Source organism: Rattus rattus, chromosome 9 (genome assembly GCF_011064425.1).
Source record: "Rattus rattus isolate New Zealand chromosome 9, Rrattus_CSIRO_v1, whole genome shotgun sequence".
Classification (NCBI taxonomy): domain Eukaryota; kingdom Metazoa; phylum Chordata; class Mammalia; order Rodentia; family Muridae; genus Rattus; species Rattus rattus.
In genome coordinates this window covers 73,863,499-73,883,956 of record NC_046162.1, presented here as the reverse complement: position 1 = coordinate 73,883,956, position 20,458 = coordinate 73,863,499, and the positions used below count along the sequence as shown (strand labels likewise).

At 39.5% G+C, this 20,458-nt stretch overlaps 1 protein-coding gene across 7 annotated transcripts in view; it reads left to right on the top strand.

Moving 5' to 3' along the window:
* Positions 1-20,458, top strand: part of Tlk2 (tousled like kinase 2) — a 93,391-nt gene that overhangs the window by 25,307 nt on the left and 47,626 nt on the right. For 4 of the 7 annotated variants that reach the window (XM_032914370.1, XM_032914372.1, XM_032914368.1 and 1 more), the window contains exons 6-7: positions 636-731; positions 10,989-11,156. In XM_032914370.1, the coding sequence (XP_032770261.1) occupies positions 636-731; positions 10,989-11,156 (264 nt within the window). Of the gene's footprint in view, positions 1-635; positions 732-3,024; positions 3,136-10,988; positions 11,157-20,458 lie in introns of those variants that run through there. The other 3 variants (XM_032914373.1, XM_032914369.1, XM_032914374.1) reach the window with 2 other exon arrangements.

Sequence of the window (20,458 nt, the reverse complement as noted above, 5' to 3'; positions counted from 1 at the left end):
TTTGCCTTTACTGTGATCTTGCCCTTTCTCTTTCCATCTTCATCAAACTAATGTTGCCCATCTTGTAATTAGAAGAACTGCTGCCGATTGCTAGGTTTCAGTTTTGTATCATGTGTCTTGTCTGTGATGATAGAAGAAGTCACTATGAAGTGCACTTTCTCTTGGCCAGATTAGGTTTTGTGTCTTTCAGTGATTAAGGTACAATGACTTGTCTCTCCTTCGGTCCCTTCCCTTAGCTTAGTGGAATGTATGTGTAATGAGCTCAGTGATTCATTGTTCAGTGGTTACTAAAGATGACTAACACCTTCTACACTACTGTCTTTCTGCTTCATGTATTTTGAGACTGAGAGGGGGTGGGGAGATGCATTCTTCTCTCATATCTGTCCAAAACCATGCGTGCTTTCAGCTTTCAGTCCATGTATTCTATATATCTTGTTACATTTCTTTGGGAGTTCTTTCTCAAAACTCTCATTGAAAAGATAAATTTGGCTTACATGGCATTTTATCTCTAGAATGAGATGTATTGACTTAAAGGGCCATGTGTAATTAAGACCTGTTTGTATATTAATCTTTTACTCTCCTCTGAAGCATGGTACTGTTTGAATTATTCATATCCATTTTTCCCTGTTGGCCAGTTTGCTGGGGGAAGCGGGCCAGGAACCAGCCCTGGCAGAAGTGTTCCACCAGTTGCACGATCCTCACCGCAACATTCCTTATCCAATCCCTTACCGGTAAGCATTCACCTGGAGAATTTGACACCTATTATATAGGAGACCAATAGCCCAGGAACACTAAAGCCATTTTTCTTCCATTAATTACCCATAAGGAATGAGGGAGTAAACTTTGTACTATTGCCTATAAATCACTTACTTAGATTGACATCTTTTATAGTAAGTCAACTCTGTAAGAGTTGGTCCATTCTTTGATTCTTAATGGCAGTTGTTTAATTGCCTTTAAGCCTGTCTAGTTCACTAATCTGTCAAAAAAGTAATTCTAATGAGACATTGGGTTTTAAACCATTGCCAAATTCAAATTTCTTTTCTTCCTTTTAAAAATTTAATCAGCTTCTGATATATCTTTTCAGCTTTCTCACTGATGTGGTAGAAAATATAATGTATTTGAGATTGGTTTGTTTTCATCGTTTAAGTGAGATTTCAAGGTTTTAGAAAAGGAGGACAAAGGCTAGGGAAGCCAGTGAACATTCTTATAAAGATAGCTTAGCACAGCCCCATGAGGCAAAGGGTTATCTGAGCAAAAATTTAGTAGTACTAATGTTGATCTTCCTGAACTAGCTAATGTAGGGTTTTGTATTACTTTGCCTCAGTGCCTTTAGATAATTTGTTGATTTGATAATCAGTCTACATGTGACTACCTGTCTTTATGTGAGATTTAAGGAGCTGGGGTAGAAGTTAAGTTAAAAGGAGAGGTTGAGATGCAGCTTTGTAGGATAGTGTGCTTGCCTAGAATTTGCAAGGCCCTAGGTTCAGCCCACAGTATGGCTTTCGCCTTGTCTCATGTAGTTTCATAGCTCAAGGGATTGTAAAGTTCAGTTGCCAACCCTGCAGATTGAGTGGCTTCTGTAATAAAGTTCCTACCTGGTTAACAGCGCCTGATGCTCTTTGTTCTTGCCCACCTGTCTGCGGTACAGCAGCAGTCTTCCCTGTACAGCACAAGGCTTCCCTGAGTTGTGACGCATTCTCCTGCTCAAACCCTCTGCATTGCTGTTCTCTTTTCCAGAGCCATTCAACCTCTTCACTAGGATGTTGTTCAAAAATGACCTTAACAGAGGTGCTCTACCCTACCCAGCCTCTCTAAAATACCATTTTCTCATACCTGGTCACTTCTAGTACTGCTTTGTGTGTGTGGGTGCGCATGCTTAGGTGTGCACTTGCCACAGACTATAACCTGCGGTGTCTGTCCTTGCCTTGCACCTTGTTTAAGATAGGATCTCACCACTGCTGCGTGTACCCAGTCATCTGGCCTGAATGTTGTTGGATATGCTGTCCGTGCTTTTCCACTGTAAGAGTATTCAGGTGGCAGACATTCATTCCCTTCATGCAACTTTTTTTTGTGAGTACTGGGGATTGAACTCAGGTCACCATGCTTGCATGGCAAGTGCTTCTACCATCTAGCCATTTCTTCATCCTAATCGTGCTTTAAGACTTAGTGTTTGTAATTGCCCCTGTCCTTCTGTCTCTCTTAGTTTCTCACTCTACCTCCCAGAGGTCCCTTCCCTCCATGCACAAAGTTTGATATATACTTAATTTTTTAAATTGGTGTCTATTTTCAGAAGAATACACAAACAATAGTCCATAGTTTTCACAAAATGTACCAGAATAAGAAACCAAACATTACTAGCCCTAAAACATCACATTGTGTTCCTTGCCATCCCAGCCCTTCTCTGCCACTAGGCATAGCTGCTATTCATAAGAATCATAAATATGTATTGTTGTGTTTGGCTTTCTTTGTTCATTATTACTTTTGGGAGATTTATTATTGATATTGTCCTGCTTATTGTAGATCATTTATTGTTATTAGTATATAGTATAGTTTTAATATTTTGTGTAAGGGTGTACCTGCTTGTGCGTGTGTGTGTCCACGTGTACACATGTGAAGGCCAGATGACAGCCTTGGATGGATGTCATTCCTCATGTGCCATCCATCTTTTTTTGAGACATGCTTACTCACTGGGCTGGAACTTGCCAAGTAGGCTAGGCTGACTGGCAATAATCTGTCTGTCTCTGTTTCTTCAGTTTTGGAATTTCATGTTGTGCCACCATACCTCTGTGTGTGTGTGTGTGTGTGTGTGTGTGTGTACCTCACAGTATGTATGTATAGGTGGGAGGACAACTCATGGGTGTTGGTTCTCTCCTACTGTATGGATTCAGGAGATCAAACTCAGATTGTCAGACTTGGCTTCAAGCATCCCATGCCCAGCTCTCTCTGCCTCTTTAAGTTTTGTCCTTTTGGTTTTGTTTCATTTCATTAGGGGGCTGGTGAGACCGTTGCGTAGACCAGGCTGGCCTCACACCTGCCTCCACCTTCTGGGTGCTGGGGTAAAAGGCATGGGCCACCATGCCTGGCTATTCTTTAGGTGGGATCTGGGAACCCACCTCAGCTCTTTATGCTTGCAGGGTAAGTGCTTTACCAACTGAGCCATCCCCCCAGCCTTAATATTAGTACATATTTATTTAATAATTTGTATGTTCTAATTTTTAACTATTAACTTACTACTTATCTCTTCCTGCTAAATATTAGCCTTATGAGAGAAGGCACCTTGCTGTATTTCTTGTTTGTTGCTATTTTTATCTGTTACAGTTTTTGTTTTGTTTTTTTCCAATTTCATTCCCGTTATTTGACATGGAAAAGATACTATCTTGTTCAGTTTTTCAACCTCTAGCATTGAAAATGCTTGGGACCTAGTGACCTCTCAAAATTGTTCAAAGAGAAGATAAATAAAGTGATGAAGTTTGTGTCTCTCACCTTTGCAGGGGTGGATACTGAGTACAACTGAACTTTGGGGCCTTGCATTTTCTTAGCAAATGTTCCATTGCCGACCTACTTCCAAAGCCCCATTAATGATTTTTTTTGTATTTTTGTTGAATATTTATTTTAAATTAAAAAATGTGAATAAAAGGTGAATATTTTCATGAAGGAGTTGATAAAAGTCATGACACCTGGCAAGCAGGAAATGTTTAAAATTTTAACAACAAAGAATATATGATTGAAAAGAATGGTCCTTTAAAGCTTAAAATATTTTCTTGGGCCCTTCAATAGTATTATAAAGATAATTCTAGCCATCACATACAACAAGTAAACTGTTTTCAGCAATCTGTAAACTTAGATGTCCTTCCTTTAGCCCCTGAATGTATCCCACGTCTATCCCAGAGTAGTCGTGTTTCTGTAGGAGATAACTGCTCTTCCTTAGAGTTCCACTGTTACCCCCAGCAGACACGTTTAACTGAGTCACCTTTGTTAAGAACTGTTTAGACCTGTGTTTTGAGCTGGGGAGCATAGCTCAGTTTAGAATATTGCTTGCTATAGTGGTGATACACACCTTTAATCTCAATACTCAGGAGGCAAAAGCAGGCAGATCTCTTGAGTTCAAAGCCAGTCTGGCCTACAGAGTGAATTCTAGGATAGCCAGATCTATACAGAGAAATCCTGTCAAAGAAGAAGAAGAAAAGAAAGAACATTGCTTGGTATTTGCTAGGCTTTAAATTTGATCTCTGGCGCTTGTTTTATCAGCTACTAAGACAGTGTGGGTACTTCTCATATGACTGTAGAAGTTGCTCATGTATTTATGTTAAACTTTACCTATGTGTTAGGTGACTTTATTTACTTGAAGCCATTTATTTTAGGTTATTTCATTTGTATGGCCTATATTTGTATATTTGTATACCACTTCTGCGCAGTATCTGAAGAGTCCAGAAGAGGGTGTCTGATCCCTTTACCTGAGTTACAGATAGTTGTGAACTGCCATGTGGTGCTTGGAATCAAATTCAGGTCTTCTGGTAGGGCAGACAGTGCTCTTAACTGCCAAGTCAATTCAGACCTCTTCTTCAGATATGGTTTGTATGATTTTAGTAATCCGAACCATTATGTGTTCTTAATATTTCATTTTAGGGGTTGGGGATTTAGCTCAGTGGTAGAGCGCTTGCCTAGGAAGCGCAAGGCCCTGGGTTCGGTCCCCAGCTCCGAAAAAAAGAACCAAAAAAAAAAAAAAAATTTCATTTTATATACAACCAGCTTTTTGTTAATATGATTCCTGGCCAATATAATATAGTTTGATTTTTTTCCTTCATATTTATATAAAATTTTCTCTTAAAGAAACTGGGTTGGGGATTTAGCTCAGTGGTAGAGCACTTGCCTAGCAAGCACAAGGCACGGGTTCAGTCCCCAGCTCCAAAAAAAAGAAAAAAAATACTCCATTTATTTAATTCTTTTGGTATTGATAATTGATTGAGACAGTGTCTCATGTGGCACGGGCTGGCCTTGAAATTGCTATGTAGTGTAAGGATGAACTTACTTTCTGATCATCCTGCCCTCACCTACCGAGTTCTGGGATTGCAGCTGTTTGCCTCTATGCTTGGCTCCATGCCTGCTCTTTACTCTTGGTTTTATATTGTGCTGGGGATTAAACTCAGGATCTAACTCCTACTAGGCAAATGCCCTATCATTAAACTATATCCCTAGCCCTCTGCTGTGGCTGCTTTTTTTTTTTTTTTTTTTTTTTTAATTCTGAAGTTTCAATATGTATCATTTTTAATTATCTTCTTCTTGGTTATGACTCTTTGGAATCTGTGAGTTGATGTGCTTCTCCAGTTTTGAGTGATTAATAGTTATTGTCTTCTAGATACCATCTCTGCACTGTGCATTTTCTGCTGTTAGCAGAGCACATAGGCATCATTTCCCCTTGTCTCTTGACTTCATTTCTATTCTTTTGACTGTGTTTGCTTCTTTGTAGATTATTTCTTCTTGCCCCTCAGTTTCCAGACTGTTTCATTGTCTTTTGTTTGCTATTAGCTGCACTGAATTCTTTGTTACTGCTTCTGTCTCAATCTCCAGGATCTTGCTACATGCTAAGCGAGTGCCCTACTGTGAACTCTTCCTATCCTGAGTCCTGCTACTGCTTTTAAAAACAAAAACAAAACCTCTTTGCTGTTTACTTCTTTCAAGCTTTATTTATTCATTCTTTATTTTAAAGATTTAAATTTTTAATGTGTGACTGTTTGCCTGTGTGTATGTGTATGTATGTGAACTGTGTGTGTATCTTGTGGCCATATCAGAAGATGATGTCATAACCCCTTGGCATGAGGTTATGGATGGTATAGGTACTGGGAACTGGGCCAGGGTCCTCTACAAGAGCATAATATGCTCTTAACTGCTGAGCCATCTCCAGTCCCCTTTATTGTGATTCTAGGTGTCAAACCACAGGTCTTGCTCAGCAAGTATTTTACCACTGATCTCTTATTTTTCTAAGTCTTGTACACATGACTTTATAGTCTGTACCTGATAATTCTGGCATCTGAAGTTTTTATCGGTTTGTTTCTGCTCTTCCTTTTTTTTTATGTTTTTTTTTTTTTGTTGTTTTAGTTAACTGTACACTATTTGCTAATGATGTATAACTTGAAAAATTACTTTTGACTGAAGATGTTTGTTCTTTGAGGGAGAATTTTTGTTTTTTAGTTCCTAGAGAGTTTAGCTTTCTGATGCAAGCTCATCATACTTAAGGACCATGTTCGTTTGTTTGTTTATTTTGGTTGTTTCCGCTGTGAAAAGAACTGGTTTGGATTGTCCTAACGCTTTCTAAGCCCAGTTCCTACATTGCCAAGGCAACTTCCTTGAATCCCTGAGGATAGAAGAAAGGTTCCTCTTAGTTTACCCTCCCTAAGAACTGCTATGCCGGAGGCCCAGGTTGAAATGGAAAGTGTTTCCTGTTGAGCTCTCTGCTTGGGTGGGCTTTGGCTCATCATGGCGCCATAAATGAGTTTGATGGGTTTTTTTTTTTTTTTTTTTTTTTTTTTTTCATGTGCTCTTAGGTTTTGTCCTAGCAGATCATGTTATATGTCTATCAAATCTTTGATGTTTGTATGTTCTTTAAAGATGTTCATCCCACCCTTTTAAAAATTGCTGTTTCGATAAAAAGTCTTAACTGTGCTGGCCTAACTGGCCTGGAACTTGTGGATTAAAGGCATGCATCCAGCCATGTTTGTCCATCTGTGATGTCTAGGAATTGAAGGACTTAACTATATGCCTGGCCTGTGTCATGTCTTTAAATTTGCTTTCTGAGGAAAGGTTTATTCAGACATCCTAACCTACCTTTGTTCTGAAAATGTTTAAAGGTTTTAGACCTTAATGGATAATTATTGAATATAGTCAACTTTTGACTAATGAGCTTGTTGTGATGAATGCTTGCCACGGTGTTATAGAGCATAAACTCAAGCCGCTATGTTTGGTAGGGTAAGAGTGATAATACTGAGGAGGACTAGTTACTTATAGATTGGGAAACTAAATTCATTTGTCAGTAGCATTTGATAAATTTATCTTACTTTTACTTTCTATAATGAGTAGTTAAGTAGCCAGGCATTGTGGTAGACAGCTGTAATCCCAGCACTTGTGAAGTTGAAGATAGAGAGTCATATGTTTGAGGTTAATCTGTGCTAAATAGCCAGACCCTGTTGTAAAAATTAAAGGGCTACAGAGATGGTGCAGCAGTTATGAGCACTTGTTTCCAGCACCCACACAGTGGCTCATAATCATCCATAACCTGTAAATCAGGGGATCCAGCAAGCTTGCACATACATGCCTGCAAGTAAAATATTCATACAAATAAAATTAATTATTTTAAAGTAAGATAAAATTAGATGTGGGTTAAAATACATACTATGACTTAGAAGTTTTTTTCTGATAAACAAGATTAAAAAGTCCCCACAAAGCAGCCATTTCTACAGTGAGCCCTTATAGTTCAGTGGGGACCGAGACAGGAAGTTCTACCTTGGCTGTAGAGCAAGTTGAGAACCAGTGCATGCCTTCAGTGAGACTCTGTCTCAGAGAAAACAAAAATGATCTGGGGAAAGCCAGGTGTGGTAGTGCACACCTTTAAACACCAGTATTCAGAGGCAGGCAGATGCAGACAGATCTGAGCTGGAGGCAGCCTGGTTACAGAGTGAATTCCGTGACAGCCAGGGATACCCAGTGAGTCATTACTCCCACCCCTACCCCCACCCCCAAAGAACTGGGGATATAACTAAGCACATGCAGGGCAATCATCAGCCCTACCCTGGGTCTCCAAAGGCAGTTGACAAATGTTTTTAGACTCTTCAGGTTATATACATGTGTGTTTGTACTAGTTTGTGCTAGTTTTCCTTATTTCAATGATATTAATGTATTCAGTGTCCTATATTTATATTTTATAAGTAGCGTTGTCATTGTAATTAATGTCTTTCTTGTATATATTTCATTGTTTTGTTTTGTTTTTTGAGACAGGGTCTCTCTGTAGCTTTGGCTCTCCTGGAACTCACTCTGTAGACTAGGCTGACCTTGAACTCAGAGATTCACCTACCTGCCTCTCCTAGGCACTGGATCAAAGGTGTGAGCCATCACTACCCAGATGTCTCAGCCATTAAAGGTTAGGCTCACATCCAAAAAAAAAATTTCTGTATAAGTCCTAAGTCAAAAAGTGTATTTATTTACAAAAGATCATTCCAAGCCAGGTATTGGTGATGGCACTCCTGTAATCCTAGCACTTGGGAGCTGAAATGTAGGTAGATCTCTGTGAGTTTGAGGCCAACTTGGTCATCAACTTGTCCTTCGGTTCTAGGACATCCAGGACTACACAGAGAGACCTTGTCATTGTGTAGTTATATAGAGAGGATATATGTAGATATACATTATATAAATAATAAATAGTGTTATGTAAATTTCTAGACAATTGCGAGCAGCTTTAGTTTCTCTTGGCATATCCAGCCAATACTGAATTTTGTCATTACAATTTTTCTACTGAGAAAAATACTTTGATTTAACTTTGATTTCTTCTCTAGGGATATTGAACATCTTTTCATATGTTGAATGGCCTTTTCAATTTAGCTTGGAGGACATTTTAAGTGTCATGTATGTTGTATTTATGTTTACAGATTTGTGATATGTTTATGTTGACTTTTTTCATTCAACTTTATAAGCATCTTATTATTTTATACATTTTTAATATCACTATGATTCAAAAACACACATGCATGTTACATCCCCAGGTAACCACTAAGTTATAATAGCATTTGCTTATTTTCTTGTATAATTTTTTTCCCCTGAGACAGGGTTTTACTGTCTAGCTCTGACTGTCCTTGCTTTGAACTCACTTTGAACTTACATCAGACTGGCCTCAAACTCATGATCTGCCTGCCTCTGCCTCCCAAGCGCTGGGATTAAAAGTAAGTGCCACCACCACCCGGCTTCTTGTTATAATTTTTATATGTGTGCTTGTCTTTTTTCCCTGTATAACTTCAGAAATAAGTGTGTTCATCTTAAAAATACATTCCCTTTACTATGAAATATTATTTAATCAGAAATTTTGTAGCCATATTTGAGACAATTATCACCCATGTAACTCAAAGCTGACCAAACTCAGTGGCCCTCACCTCATCCTCAAGTTTTGGAATTACAGGAATGTCATTCTGAAAGGAGTTTTGTAGTATGTTTTGATATCTAGTAAGATTTTCCTAATGCTCTTTTTTGGGGAAGAGAGGTTCAAGACAGAGTTTGTCTGTGTAGCCTTGTCTGTCCTGGACTCCTGTAAACCAGGCTGGCTTTGAACTCATAACAGAGACCCACCTGCGTGGGATTTAGCACAAGTGCTAAGATTAAAGATGCATGCACACCACCACTGCCTGGCTTCCTAATATTCTCTGTTAAACATTATGTGATTTTTCATGTAATCTCCAACTATAATCTAAAAACCAGTGAGAATTTATCCTTCCCCTCCAAGGCCTAGAGTAAGATAAGTAAAAACTATTGGCTTTAGAGAAATTTGGAATTTGTGTATTGTGAATTCAGAATAGGATATTACCATTTGGGTTGTCTTTCTGTTTGTTGCTGGCTGGCTGGCTGGCTGGCTTGCATGTTTGTTTTGACAGGATCTCCACATATCCTGGCTGTTCTGGAACTCACTTTGTAGACCAGAGTGGTCATGACCTCACAGAGATCTACCTGCCTCTCCCTCCCTGTCCAGTGTAAATTGTCTTTTATGTTCATCTGTGAAGCTGTTTGGTTTTCTTTACATGTATTTTCATAGTCATTATTTTACATGTTTTTTGTTGTTTTGTTATTTTCAATGGGTTTTCTTCTATTAATTTGCTGATGGTAACTGTTGGTGTTGCCTATACTCTTACCTTGTACTTGTGTATTTACTGAAGGTTTTTGGCTAATTTGCTTGGTTTCCTTTGTGAATGTTTACGTCATCCAAAAGGGATACTTTTAAATATTTCCCAGTGTTTATATCACATTTTCTAAATTTTCTTTATGCCATATGTTACCTTTGGCCTATTCAACTGTAATGAAGGGTCTTTGCTATAGTACTCTTTTTTTTTTTGGTTCTTTTTTTCGGAGCTGGGGACCGAACCCAGGGCCTTGCGCTTCCTAGGTAAGCGCTCTACCACTGAGCTAAATCCCCAGCCCCTTGCTATAGTACTCTTAATAATATTTTCAGTGACTTTGAGAAAATACTCACTTAGGTATTAAAATGGGATATTCCTAGGTCTTTTTTTTTTTTTTTTTTTTTTTTTTTGAGTTATCTGATAATATACAAGCTTGATTGATTTTCGGTTTTTCTTTTTTTTCTTTTTTTTTTTTTTTTTTTTCTTTTTTTTTTTTTGGAGCTGGGGACCGAACCCAGGGCCTTGCGCTTGCTAGGCAAGTGCTCTACCACTGAGCTAAATCCCCAACCCAGCTGATTGATTTCTATGATACAAGGAGAAGAGTCATAATTTTTTCTACCATTAGGGTAATGAATTATTTTAGGAAATTTGCTAATTTTAACCGTCCTTGCATTTCTAGAATAAAGTACACATGCTTGTCACATGCTGTCCTTTACTGTCCTTGCTGTGCTTGCATTTAGATTTTTGTGGGTGTGAGGTGTGAGGGTAGAATTCAGAGTGCAATAAGCCCTTGTCTACATAGCTGCACAGCAGTTAGTTTAATTTTTTGTTTATTTAGAGAAATAACATTTCATTTGTCAAGATCGAGACGTTTATGAAGGTGACTTATTGAGCAGTACAAAGTAATCTGCACATTGGGAGTTTGTACAATTAAATCATTAGAATGTCTCTTACATACTCCGAGTGAGGTGTGCACTCAGGTTTGAAGATAGTGGCTGTGTGGTTGCGCTCTGTTTTCAGAGATGTTTTGTAAACCATACCTGTTCTAGCCTGTTGCATGCTTGTATTTTCAGATTATCTTTTCTCACATCAGTTGTGTGTTTCTTTAATGTTTTCCAGCGTCGAGTAGAACAGCCTCTCTATGGTTTAGATGGCAGTGCTGCAAAGGAGGCCTCAGAAGAGCAGTCTGCCCTGCCAACCCTCATGTCAGTGATGTTAGCAAAACCTCGACTTGACACAGAGCAGTTAGCACCAAGGGGAGCTGGCCTCTGCTTCACTTTCGTCTCTGTAAGTAGAAGACCATGTACTCATTCTGAATTTCTCATTTTAATAGGATGTGTTCTGTTCTCTCATTATTTAAAAATATTTTCAATTTAAAAATTTCTTAATTTACTTTGAAAATTACGTGTATATGGGTGTACCTGTGGGCATGCACATGTGTGAGCGAGCACCTACAGAATCCAAAATCCAGTTGTTAGATCCCCTGGAGCTTGAGTTACAGGTGGTTGTAAGCCATCCAACATGTGTGCTGAGAACTAAGCTTCAGTTCCGTAAGAGCAGCACAGCTCTTACCTACTGAGCCATCTCAGTGTTTTCTATTACTTTTTTTTAAAGATTTATTTATTTATTATATATCAGTACACTGTCACTGTCCTCAGACACACACCGGAAGAGGGCATCAGATCCCATTACAGATGGTTGTGAGCCACCCATGTGGTTGCTGGGATTTGAACTCAGGACCTCTGGAAGAGCAGTCGGTGCTCTTAACCGCTGAGCCATCTCTCCAGCCCCATTTCTTCTTAAAGATATGGTACTTCACTCAGTCCCCATGGTTGAATCTCTAAAGACAGGTTGCTCTGCCAAAGTCTTGAGTATGCACAGGAAGGAAAATGTGATCTCTTTATAAAAGTAAAGAAAATAGAGATTCCATTTCAGACAAAATTTCATCTAGCTGAATATCACTAAATTCTACCTAATATTTATGCAAACTAATCCTTGAGTAGGGTAATTTTATTCTTTCTGTGGGTAGGCATTATGGAGAGGGCATTTCCCTGTGTATGAGGGCTGTCCACTCCCCTGCCTTCTCACTCTTTGAGTATTGTAGGTGGCTTTTTAAAAGGAATGTTCTGTTTGCTTATTTCAACTTCTCTTCCTTAAGGATTTAAAAAAAAAAAATACTTGTTTTATATATGTGAGTACACTGAGCTGTCTTCAGACAAACCAGAAAAGGACATCTGATCCCATTACAGATGGTTGTGAGCCACCATGTAATTGCTGGGAATTGAACTCAGAACCTCTGGAAGGGCAGTCAGTGCTTTTAACCAGTGAGGCATCTCTCCAGCGCAATTAAGGATTTTTTAATTTATGCAGTGTGCTGGTGACTCTGGGAACCAAAAGGGGATATCACATTCCCTGGAGCTGGAGTTAGGTAATTGTGAGCCTACCTGGAGCTGTACTGGAGAATTGAATTCAAGTACTCTGAAGAGCACCAAGTGTACTTCACTGCTTAGCCTTCTGTCCAGCCCTTTCTCTCTCTCTTTGAGGAGTCTGAATTCAGATTGAGGGTTCAGCTTAATTGATAGAGTGCTTGCCCAGCATCCATGATGCCCAGATTCAGTTCCCAGGACCACATAGAACGGGGCATAGTGGTACCATACATGCTTGTAGTCACAGTGCGAGAGAGGTGGATGTAAGATAATCAGATAACCTTCAACATCTATCACTGAGTATAGAAAGCTTGAGGCTAGCCTAAGCTACGTGAGAACTCTATCGTTACAAAGGGAGGGGGGTGTTAAATGATGTAAAATATTGACTCCATGTAATTTACCATAATTCTTCTTAGTTTCTGTGGTTTTTGCCAAGGGAGATATGATATACAAGTTGCCCTATTGTTCCATTTTTTTTAAGGTCCCCATCCCCCATTCTCTTTGAGATGGACTCTCACATGACATCCTAGGCGGGTCTGAAACTCATTGTACAGCCCTGACTGACCTCAGACTTGAGGCAATCCTGCTTTAGCCTTTTGAGTGCTGGAGTTATAGGCATGTGCCATCTGTGGCCTGTCTAGTGAGAACACCCATCTATCCAAAAAGAAGTTAGCACCAATCCTCTTAGTTCACCTCTTAGTCATTTTCTATAGTTAGACTCCCTGACTCTATGTTCTGTGCAGTGTACCATAAATCCTTAACCCACACTATCTGGAAAGGCAGTGAAAGTATTGGATATTTAAAAAATTTTTGAAGTCTATGAGTGTTTTGCCTGCATGTATGTGTGTACCATGTCCCTGCTTGGTGCTCACCGGGCCAGAACTAAGTGTTACAGATGGGTGTGAGTTCCTTGATGTGGATGCTGAGTCCAACCTGTGTCCTGCAAGAGCAGCCAGTGGACATTATTGAGCCATCTCTGCAGCTCCAAATTGGCTATCTTAAAGAAAGGAAATAAAAATAATAGAAGAATTAGCTGGGTTAGAGAATCATGAACTATTTGAAATACTTCCCTGAAAGCTTGGTTGGAAGTTCAAGGAGGGGAGCAACCATTAAGAATGATCCTCTTAGACTGAGGAAGGAGGTCCTCCTCAACCGATGTTGCTTTGGGGATAATATGTGCCATGTGGACACGGAAGAAAGGACACTGGCCTAGCCGGCCAGAGCAGTCACATAAAGCCTGGCCGCCATCTGACTGATGGATACCTCAGTCATATCTCCCTCATATTAGGTAGGAATACTTTCTTAGCACCATTGTAGCTTTGCCTCAAGAATAGAAAAATACTTAAACAGTTATTTTTTAGAGGTGCTTAATTACCCGGAGAATGAAAACCCTTGCTGTGAGAATGCAGGCACCCTGTGGTATTACCTCTTTATCCCACCGTCTGCCTATCTTTCATAGATTTTTTTTTTCCTTAGAGACAAGGTTTCTCTGTGTAGCCCTGGCTGTCCTGGAACTCATTATGTAGACCAGGCTGGCCTGGAACTCACTGCCTGCTCTTCCCCCAGTGCTGGAACTAAAGCGTGTGCTACCATTCACTTCCTGGCTCCTCATTAGATCTTCATTGTAGATCTGACTTTCATAGGCAAAGCCATTTGTTCTTTATGTATGAATGCACATACGAAGGCCAGAGGTTGGCACTAGGGTATCTCTACACTTTAGACTTTAGTGGAATTTATCAGTTGAGTAGACTGACTAGTTAGCCAGTGAGCTCCAGGGATTTGCCTGTCTTTCTTTACCCATCTTTTACTGTTCGGATTATAAATGCAAATGTGCAGGCGGGGCTGTAGTAGTGTATGTCTTTAATCCCAGTGCTTGGGAGGCAGAGGCAGGTGGATCTCTGTGAGTTTGAGGCCAGCCTGGTCTATAGAGTAATTTCCAGGACAGCCAGGGACACACAGAGAAAGTCATGCCCATCCTTTCATGTGAGTGCTGGGGATCCAAACTTGAAACTCAAATTCTGTGGTTCTGTGGCAAGCACTTTACCTGCTAATTCATTTCTCCAGCCTACTTTTCATCTTTGTCGTATGAATTGCCTCCGATTCCAGAGGATGCTTCATTTATTCTGTATATTTTTATTGTGTATCCACTGTATGATGGGCATATAGTTAAAAACATAGAATTTTGATCAGCCTTCCTGCTGTTCCCTAATGTAAACCGAAGGGTATGGGTCTCTGGATATGGGATGACTATGTTGGAAGGGCTACCTACTCAGTCCTGTCAGTGCTTTTAGGCTGTCAGGCCTAGCTAGGTTATCCTTGTGCTTCAGAGAGTACCCAGAGATCATGTTGGAAGAAATATTTCAAACATAAAAAACCCCAGAGCCAGGTGCTTTGATATACTTCTTTTGTCTTTGCTTCTTAGTAATATATAAAAAATTTAAAAAAAGCAAATGTGAAAGAGTTAACTTTAATATACTGTAAGTATTGTAAATCAGCAAAGATAGGCAGGGAACAGAAGGGCAAAAGTAGCTTTATGGGAAAGAAAAAGTCAAATGCCTAATAACTCTAAACCTAGATCATAAAGAACCATAGTATTAGAAGATAACTTTTTGTTGTTTTTGCTTTTGTATTTTGAGACAGATACAGATATCTGTCTCTGTATATTCCACATTGTCCTGGAACTCACTCTGTAGACCAGGATGGCCTTGAACACAGAGATCCATCCTTCTGCCTCTGCATCCCAGGAGCTGGAATTAGAGGCATGCACAACCATACTTGGCTAAGAAGATGACTTTTAATTTAACAAAGATAAGAATTTTTATGTTGGGCTGAAGACATGGTTTAGTAGGTTAAGGATACATACTATTATTACAGAGACATGCTTTAGTAGGTTAAGGATACATACTATTATTACAGGGAGCATGGTTTAGTAGGTTAAGGATACATACTATTATTACAGGGAGCCTGGTTTAGTAGGTTAAGGATACATACTATTATTACAGGGAGCATGGTTTAGTAGGTTAAGGATACATACTATTATTACAGGGAGCCTGGTTTTGATTCCAGCACCCAAGTGGCAGCTCAGCCCTCTGTAAATATAGTTCCAAGAGATCCAATGCCCTCTAGTGGCCACAGAGGGCACCAGGCACATGTGTGGTATACAGATATACATACACATAATATACTCATGCATAAACAGTAAAATTAATAAATCTTTACAAAATAGATATTTGATATTTGCTACTTAGATTTTAGTTTAAAGAGATTCACAGCTATGTATTGACTAGAAATTAATTGGTGCAATTATTTGGAGAAACTGATAATGTACTTGTGTTAAGTGTATATATATTTGGGGTACAACAATATTACAAAGATATATTGTGGGGGGGTTTGTTTGTAGATTTATTTAGTTTATGTGTATGAGTGTTGTACTTGCATACATGTATTTGCCCCACATGTGTCTGGTACCGTCAGAGGTCAGGAGAAGATGTCAGTTTTCCTGGAACTGAAGTTATAGGTGACTGTGAGCCACTTTGTCGGTGCTGGAAACCAAATCCAGGTCCTTTGCAAAAGTACCAAATGCTTTTAATTGCTGAACCAGCTCTTGTTTGTAATTACAAAAGTCTGAAAGCAGTTTTTCTTGACTGCGTTCCTAAGTGTATGGCTTCCACAGTGTTAAATCTAGAGATCCTTGGTCAGAGCTCATCCGCACAGTTCGTTAGCCAGCAGACCCTTAGCTCAGCCTCTGCTACCGCGTTTCCTCACTTCTGTGTCTATATACCAGAATGTTGTAGAACCCAGGCTAAAGATTGTTTTATCTACTTCCATTTTCCATTTTGTTCACCTAGTTTGTCATTCGAACCTATCACTTGTATGCAAAAGACTTTGAAGACTCTGTCTGTAGTCAGATCTCTCTGCCCTGAATTCTAGATCTGTATAGTCAGTCGCCTCCAGTCAGCATCACCTTTTTTCTTTTTCTGATCAAGTGTATCAGATTTCAAAGTGTCTGATCATTCTAGCTCCCCACTCACTTCTACAGTTTTACATATCTCAGTATTGTCTGTTCTTCCTCTATTTTGACCTAAAGAAAACATTCTTATCTCTTTGTATTTTACTCCACACCCAGAGCAGTAAATCTTAATAATTTTACCTTCAAAATGTGCCCTGAATTCCTCCACTTTTTAATTCTGTTAACTACTGCCACTGTAGCTGGAATCTTTATCCCCTCTTGAGATTTCAGTCTAACTGCACTCCTTGCCTCTCTCTTTGTTCTTTTAGTTTTCTCAGTAGCACCCAGTGGTACTGAAACCCAAGTCTATATGTGCCTTCTCTGTTTCAAAAGTCCTTAAAAATGGCCCTGTGTGGCTTGTTCCTGCCCCCATCTCTTGCTGTTCTGCTTTTCTTACCAAGTCACATTCAGACTGACTACTTTGTTTTTCAAATACTACCAGCTTTGTTCTTAGTTAAAGCCTTTGCACTTTTGAGGGTGAAGGTTTTAAAACAGTCTTGGATATTCCAGGTTAGCATTAAACTTTTGTAGCCAAGGCTAACCTTGAATTCCTGTTCCTCCTGCCTTACCTCCTAAGTGCTAGAGTTAAAGTCTGTCCTCCATACCTAGCTTATACTTGCTCTTGCCTTAGCATTCTCCCCAAAGATGTTGGTCTGCCCGCTGTTCCTCTGTTCTGTTTCAATGAACTCTACTAGAGAAGCCCAGCTTGAGCACATTATAGAATAAGTCTCACTGCTTTCCTTTCCCCTAACTAGCTCTTAGGCCCTGCTCTGTTGACTCATATCACTAGCTTAGCTGCAATATAATGTACTGTGCCTGACTCCTTACTCTCTTCAGTGCCAGCTGCCAGGTCACAGCTGCTTAATCTGTATCTCCAGTGTCCTGTGATTGTACTGTGACAGTAAGGGCATTCTTCAAAGAGGAATTGGTTAAATGAAACACATTTATATGTTGGAATGCCATACAATACAAGAAGTTTATATATATATATATATATATATATATATATATATATATATATATATATCCACGCGTGTGTGTGTGTGTGTGTGTGTACACGCATGCACACGCAAAAACAATGAAAACTATGTTTATAAAAGTAACACATGATAGAAAATTCAGAATTCAGGCTAGAGAGATGACATAGATGGATGGATAAAGATTGATTGGTTGATTGATTGATTGATTGACTGATTACACATAAGAGACATTATTTAAAACAAAGGTGAAAATCTCAAATACAATCTGTCAGCAGTGGCTACTTCCTCAGGAAGCCTCAAAGAAGACTTGCATTTTCCCCATTGTTTTAAGGCTCCCCGGTCCTATAACCAGTCTTTAAAAAGTTCCATTTGGGGGGCTGGAGAGATGGCTCAGTAGTCAAGAGCACTGACTGCTCTTCAGAGGCCCTGAGTTCAATTCCCAGCAAACACATGGTGGCTCACAACCATCTGTAATGGGATCTGATGCCCTCTTCTGGTGTGTCTGGAAACACCAGATGTGTGTGTGTAAGTTCCATTTTCCCCATTATGAAGGATACATTTAATCTTGTTCACCCAACCTTTTTCTATTCATCTATTTTCTACATCTATTATGTATGTAAATTTGTCATTTTAGCTGTAATTGAGACTTTTGTTGTGTCAATTATTCTAAGATATGAAAACAACTAAGGAACATATAATATTACAGTTGTTCCATTGTTGGGCTTTGCAAAAGCCAAATGGTTTTTATTGGATTCACTGAGAGAGATAGTTGTAGTTCTTGAATTATCTTTCATTGAATTAAATAATTCATGTTGTCAAGGTCTAGTGGATCTGTATTTTTACTCTTTGTATATATGGACATATATGTTCATATGAGTATATGAAAAGGCTAGGGTTGATATTGGGAAGTCTTTATTGACTCTGTCACCATCTGGCCGGCCATCTGTCTATTTTAAGACAGGTTCTCTCATAAGATTGGCCAGTGAACCAAACAGTATCCTCCTGTTTCTGCCTTTAACAATGGGGTTACAGACATGTTCCATTTTGCTTCATCTTCATGCTTTCATGGAAAGCACTCTACCCACAGAACCATCTCTCCAGCCTTTTAAAACTCTTTTTTTTTTCCCCTCGGAGCTGGGGACCAAACCCAGGGCCTTGCGCTTGCTAGGCAAGCGCTCTACCACTGAGCTAAATCCCCAACCCCCTTTTAAAACTCTTAATGCCAAGCTATTGTTTCTTTGAAAGCTCCTTCAAAACTATGTAGGTATTTTCTCTTTGTTTAAAAAAAAAATGCGTGTGTATATACAGATGGGTGCACTGCTACACCCAGTTTTTTGTATTCGTACTTAGGGCATGAATTCAGGCCTTTATTTCTGTATGCCAGGCATTTCACCAAGAATCTATTCTCCCACTGTTCTCCTTTCTGTCTTTTGTTGTCATTTTAAATTTTAGTAACATAGATATATAGAGTACCAAGTCTACCCAGTCATGGTTGGTAATTTTTTAGAAATATTTTCAAGAGAAATCTATCATTGGAGCTGAAGCGATGGCTCAGCAGTTGCGAGCACTGAATGCTTTTACAGAGGACCCAGCACCTACAGAATCTGACACCTCACAGACCAAACACCAGTGCACATAAAATAAATAACATTGTTCTTAAAAATCCAGCATCAAACTACTATAACCTTTCTATACATATAGAATTCCCATCTTTCTCATTCTGGGAAATTCATTCTGAGAAGTTGAAAAACATACCAAAAAGCAGAGATACAAAAGATAGCATCACTATGTACAACAATTGAAACAGTACTATCAAATATTTATTTTCGGTTAAGAAAAATTTATGCTTATACAAAAAGCTGAAGCCCCATTTCCCACCCTCCCTTCCGTTTTCCACTCATACAGACCAGCTCACAGGAGGGTGAAGTGGGTCACTCCTGTGTATCTTCTAAACATCTGCATAACGTATGTGTATCCATCACCACACAAAGTCCTAAGCTTCATGAAAGAAAATGTATGCACTTGAAAGTCATTGTAGTCCTTCATTCTGAGCCCTCCCCAATACACACACACACACACACACACACACACATACACACGCGCGCACACACACACACACTCTCTCTCTCACACACACACACTCACACGCACTGTTTCTGGGCATCTTTGCTTTTAGTGGATCTCTTGTGTTGTGCTTTATGGAGACATAGGCAGTACTTCACCTTAAGAATTTCCCATTATGTTCTCGGCAGGCATTTCAGTACTTCCCAGTATTTTTTTGGCTACCCTGGATCAGTCCTAGGTGAATTTCCTCATTTCTGTATGCTGATACATACTCACAAGCTAATTTAATGTTCAAGGAATGTTTCCTGTTCTCAAAGTCAGAGCTGTTTGATGGCTGTTTAGCTTTTTCATAGTCCACTTCAGTCTTCATATATTTTACTTTTACTTTTCCGCATAGCTCATGGGATGTTTTTCTTCCTGCTAGAACAGTTTACTCCCAAACCGTCTTGGTAGTCCCTCTCTCCTGTGACATCGCTGTCATATTCTAAATTCTAGTAAACACATAGTAAATCCATTCAGTTCTCCTGAACCAGTATCGGACCCACGATGTTTCCCCTTGGTCTGTGCTTTAAGATAGGTTCCACTGGTCCCTCAAGGCCTGATGTCACTCTGCATTTGTCATTTTCTCCAGCTGTTCAGACTTGCATTTCACTTCTTCACTCCATGTCTTCACTCTTCCTGCTTCAGTGCAGTGTGCTAACCTTCGATCTATTATGAAGATACAGGTAGCTGGAGGTGTGGTGCTAGGCAGCGTGCCTAGCATACATGAGTCTTGGGTCAGTTCTCTACGTTATTCCACTTGGAGTAATTTACTTTAATAGACTTCTTGCCTTGGTGCCAAATGGACCCAGAGGCTGTAATCAACAGCTGGGCAAAGACCAAAATGTTCCCCTTCCCCCTTCTAAAGGGATACAGCTTAGGCCCCATGAGCTCACTGTCTAGCAAGGGTAACCTTGAACTTTCAATCTTTTTTCCACTTCATAAGTATTGCATTTGTAGGTGTGCAACACCTGGTTTATACAGATATTGTTAAAAGTTCAACCCCCCCCCCATTTAATACTAAGAATCCAAATTAAGGTCTTGTACACGCTTAACAAGTTTTAGTTGTCA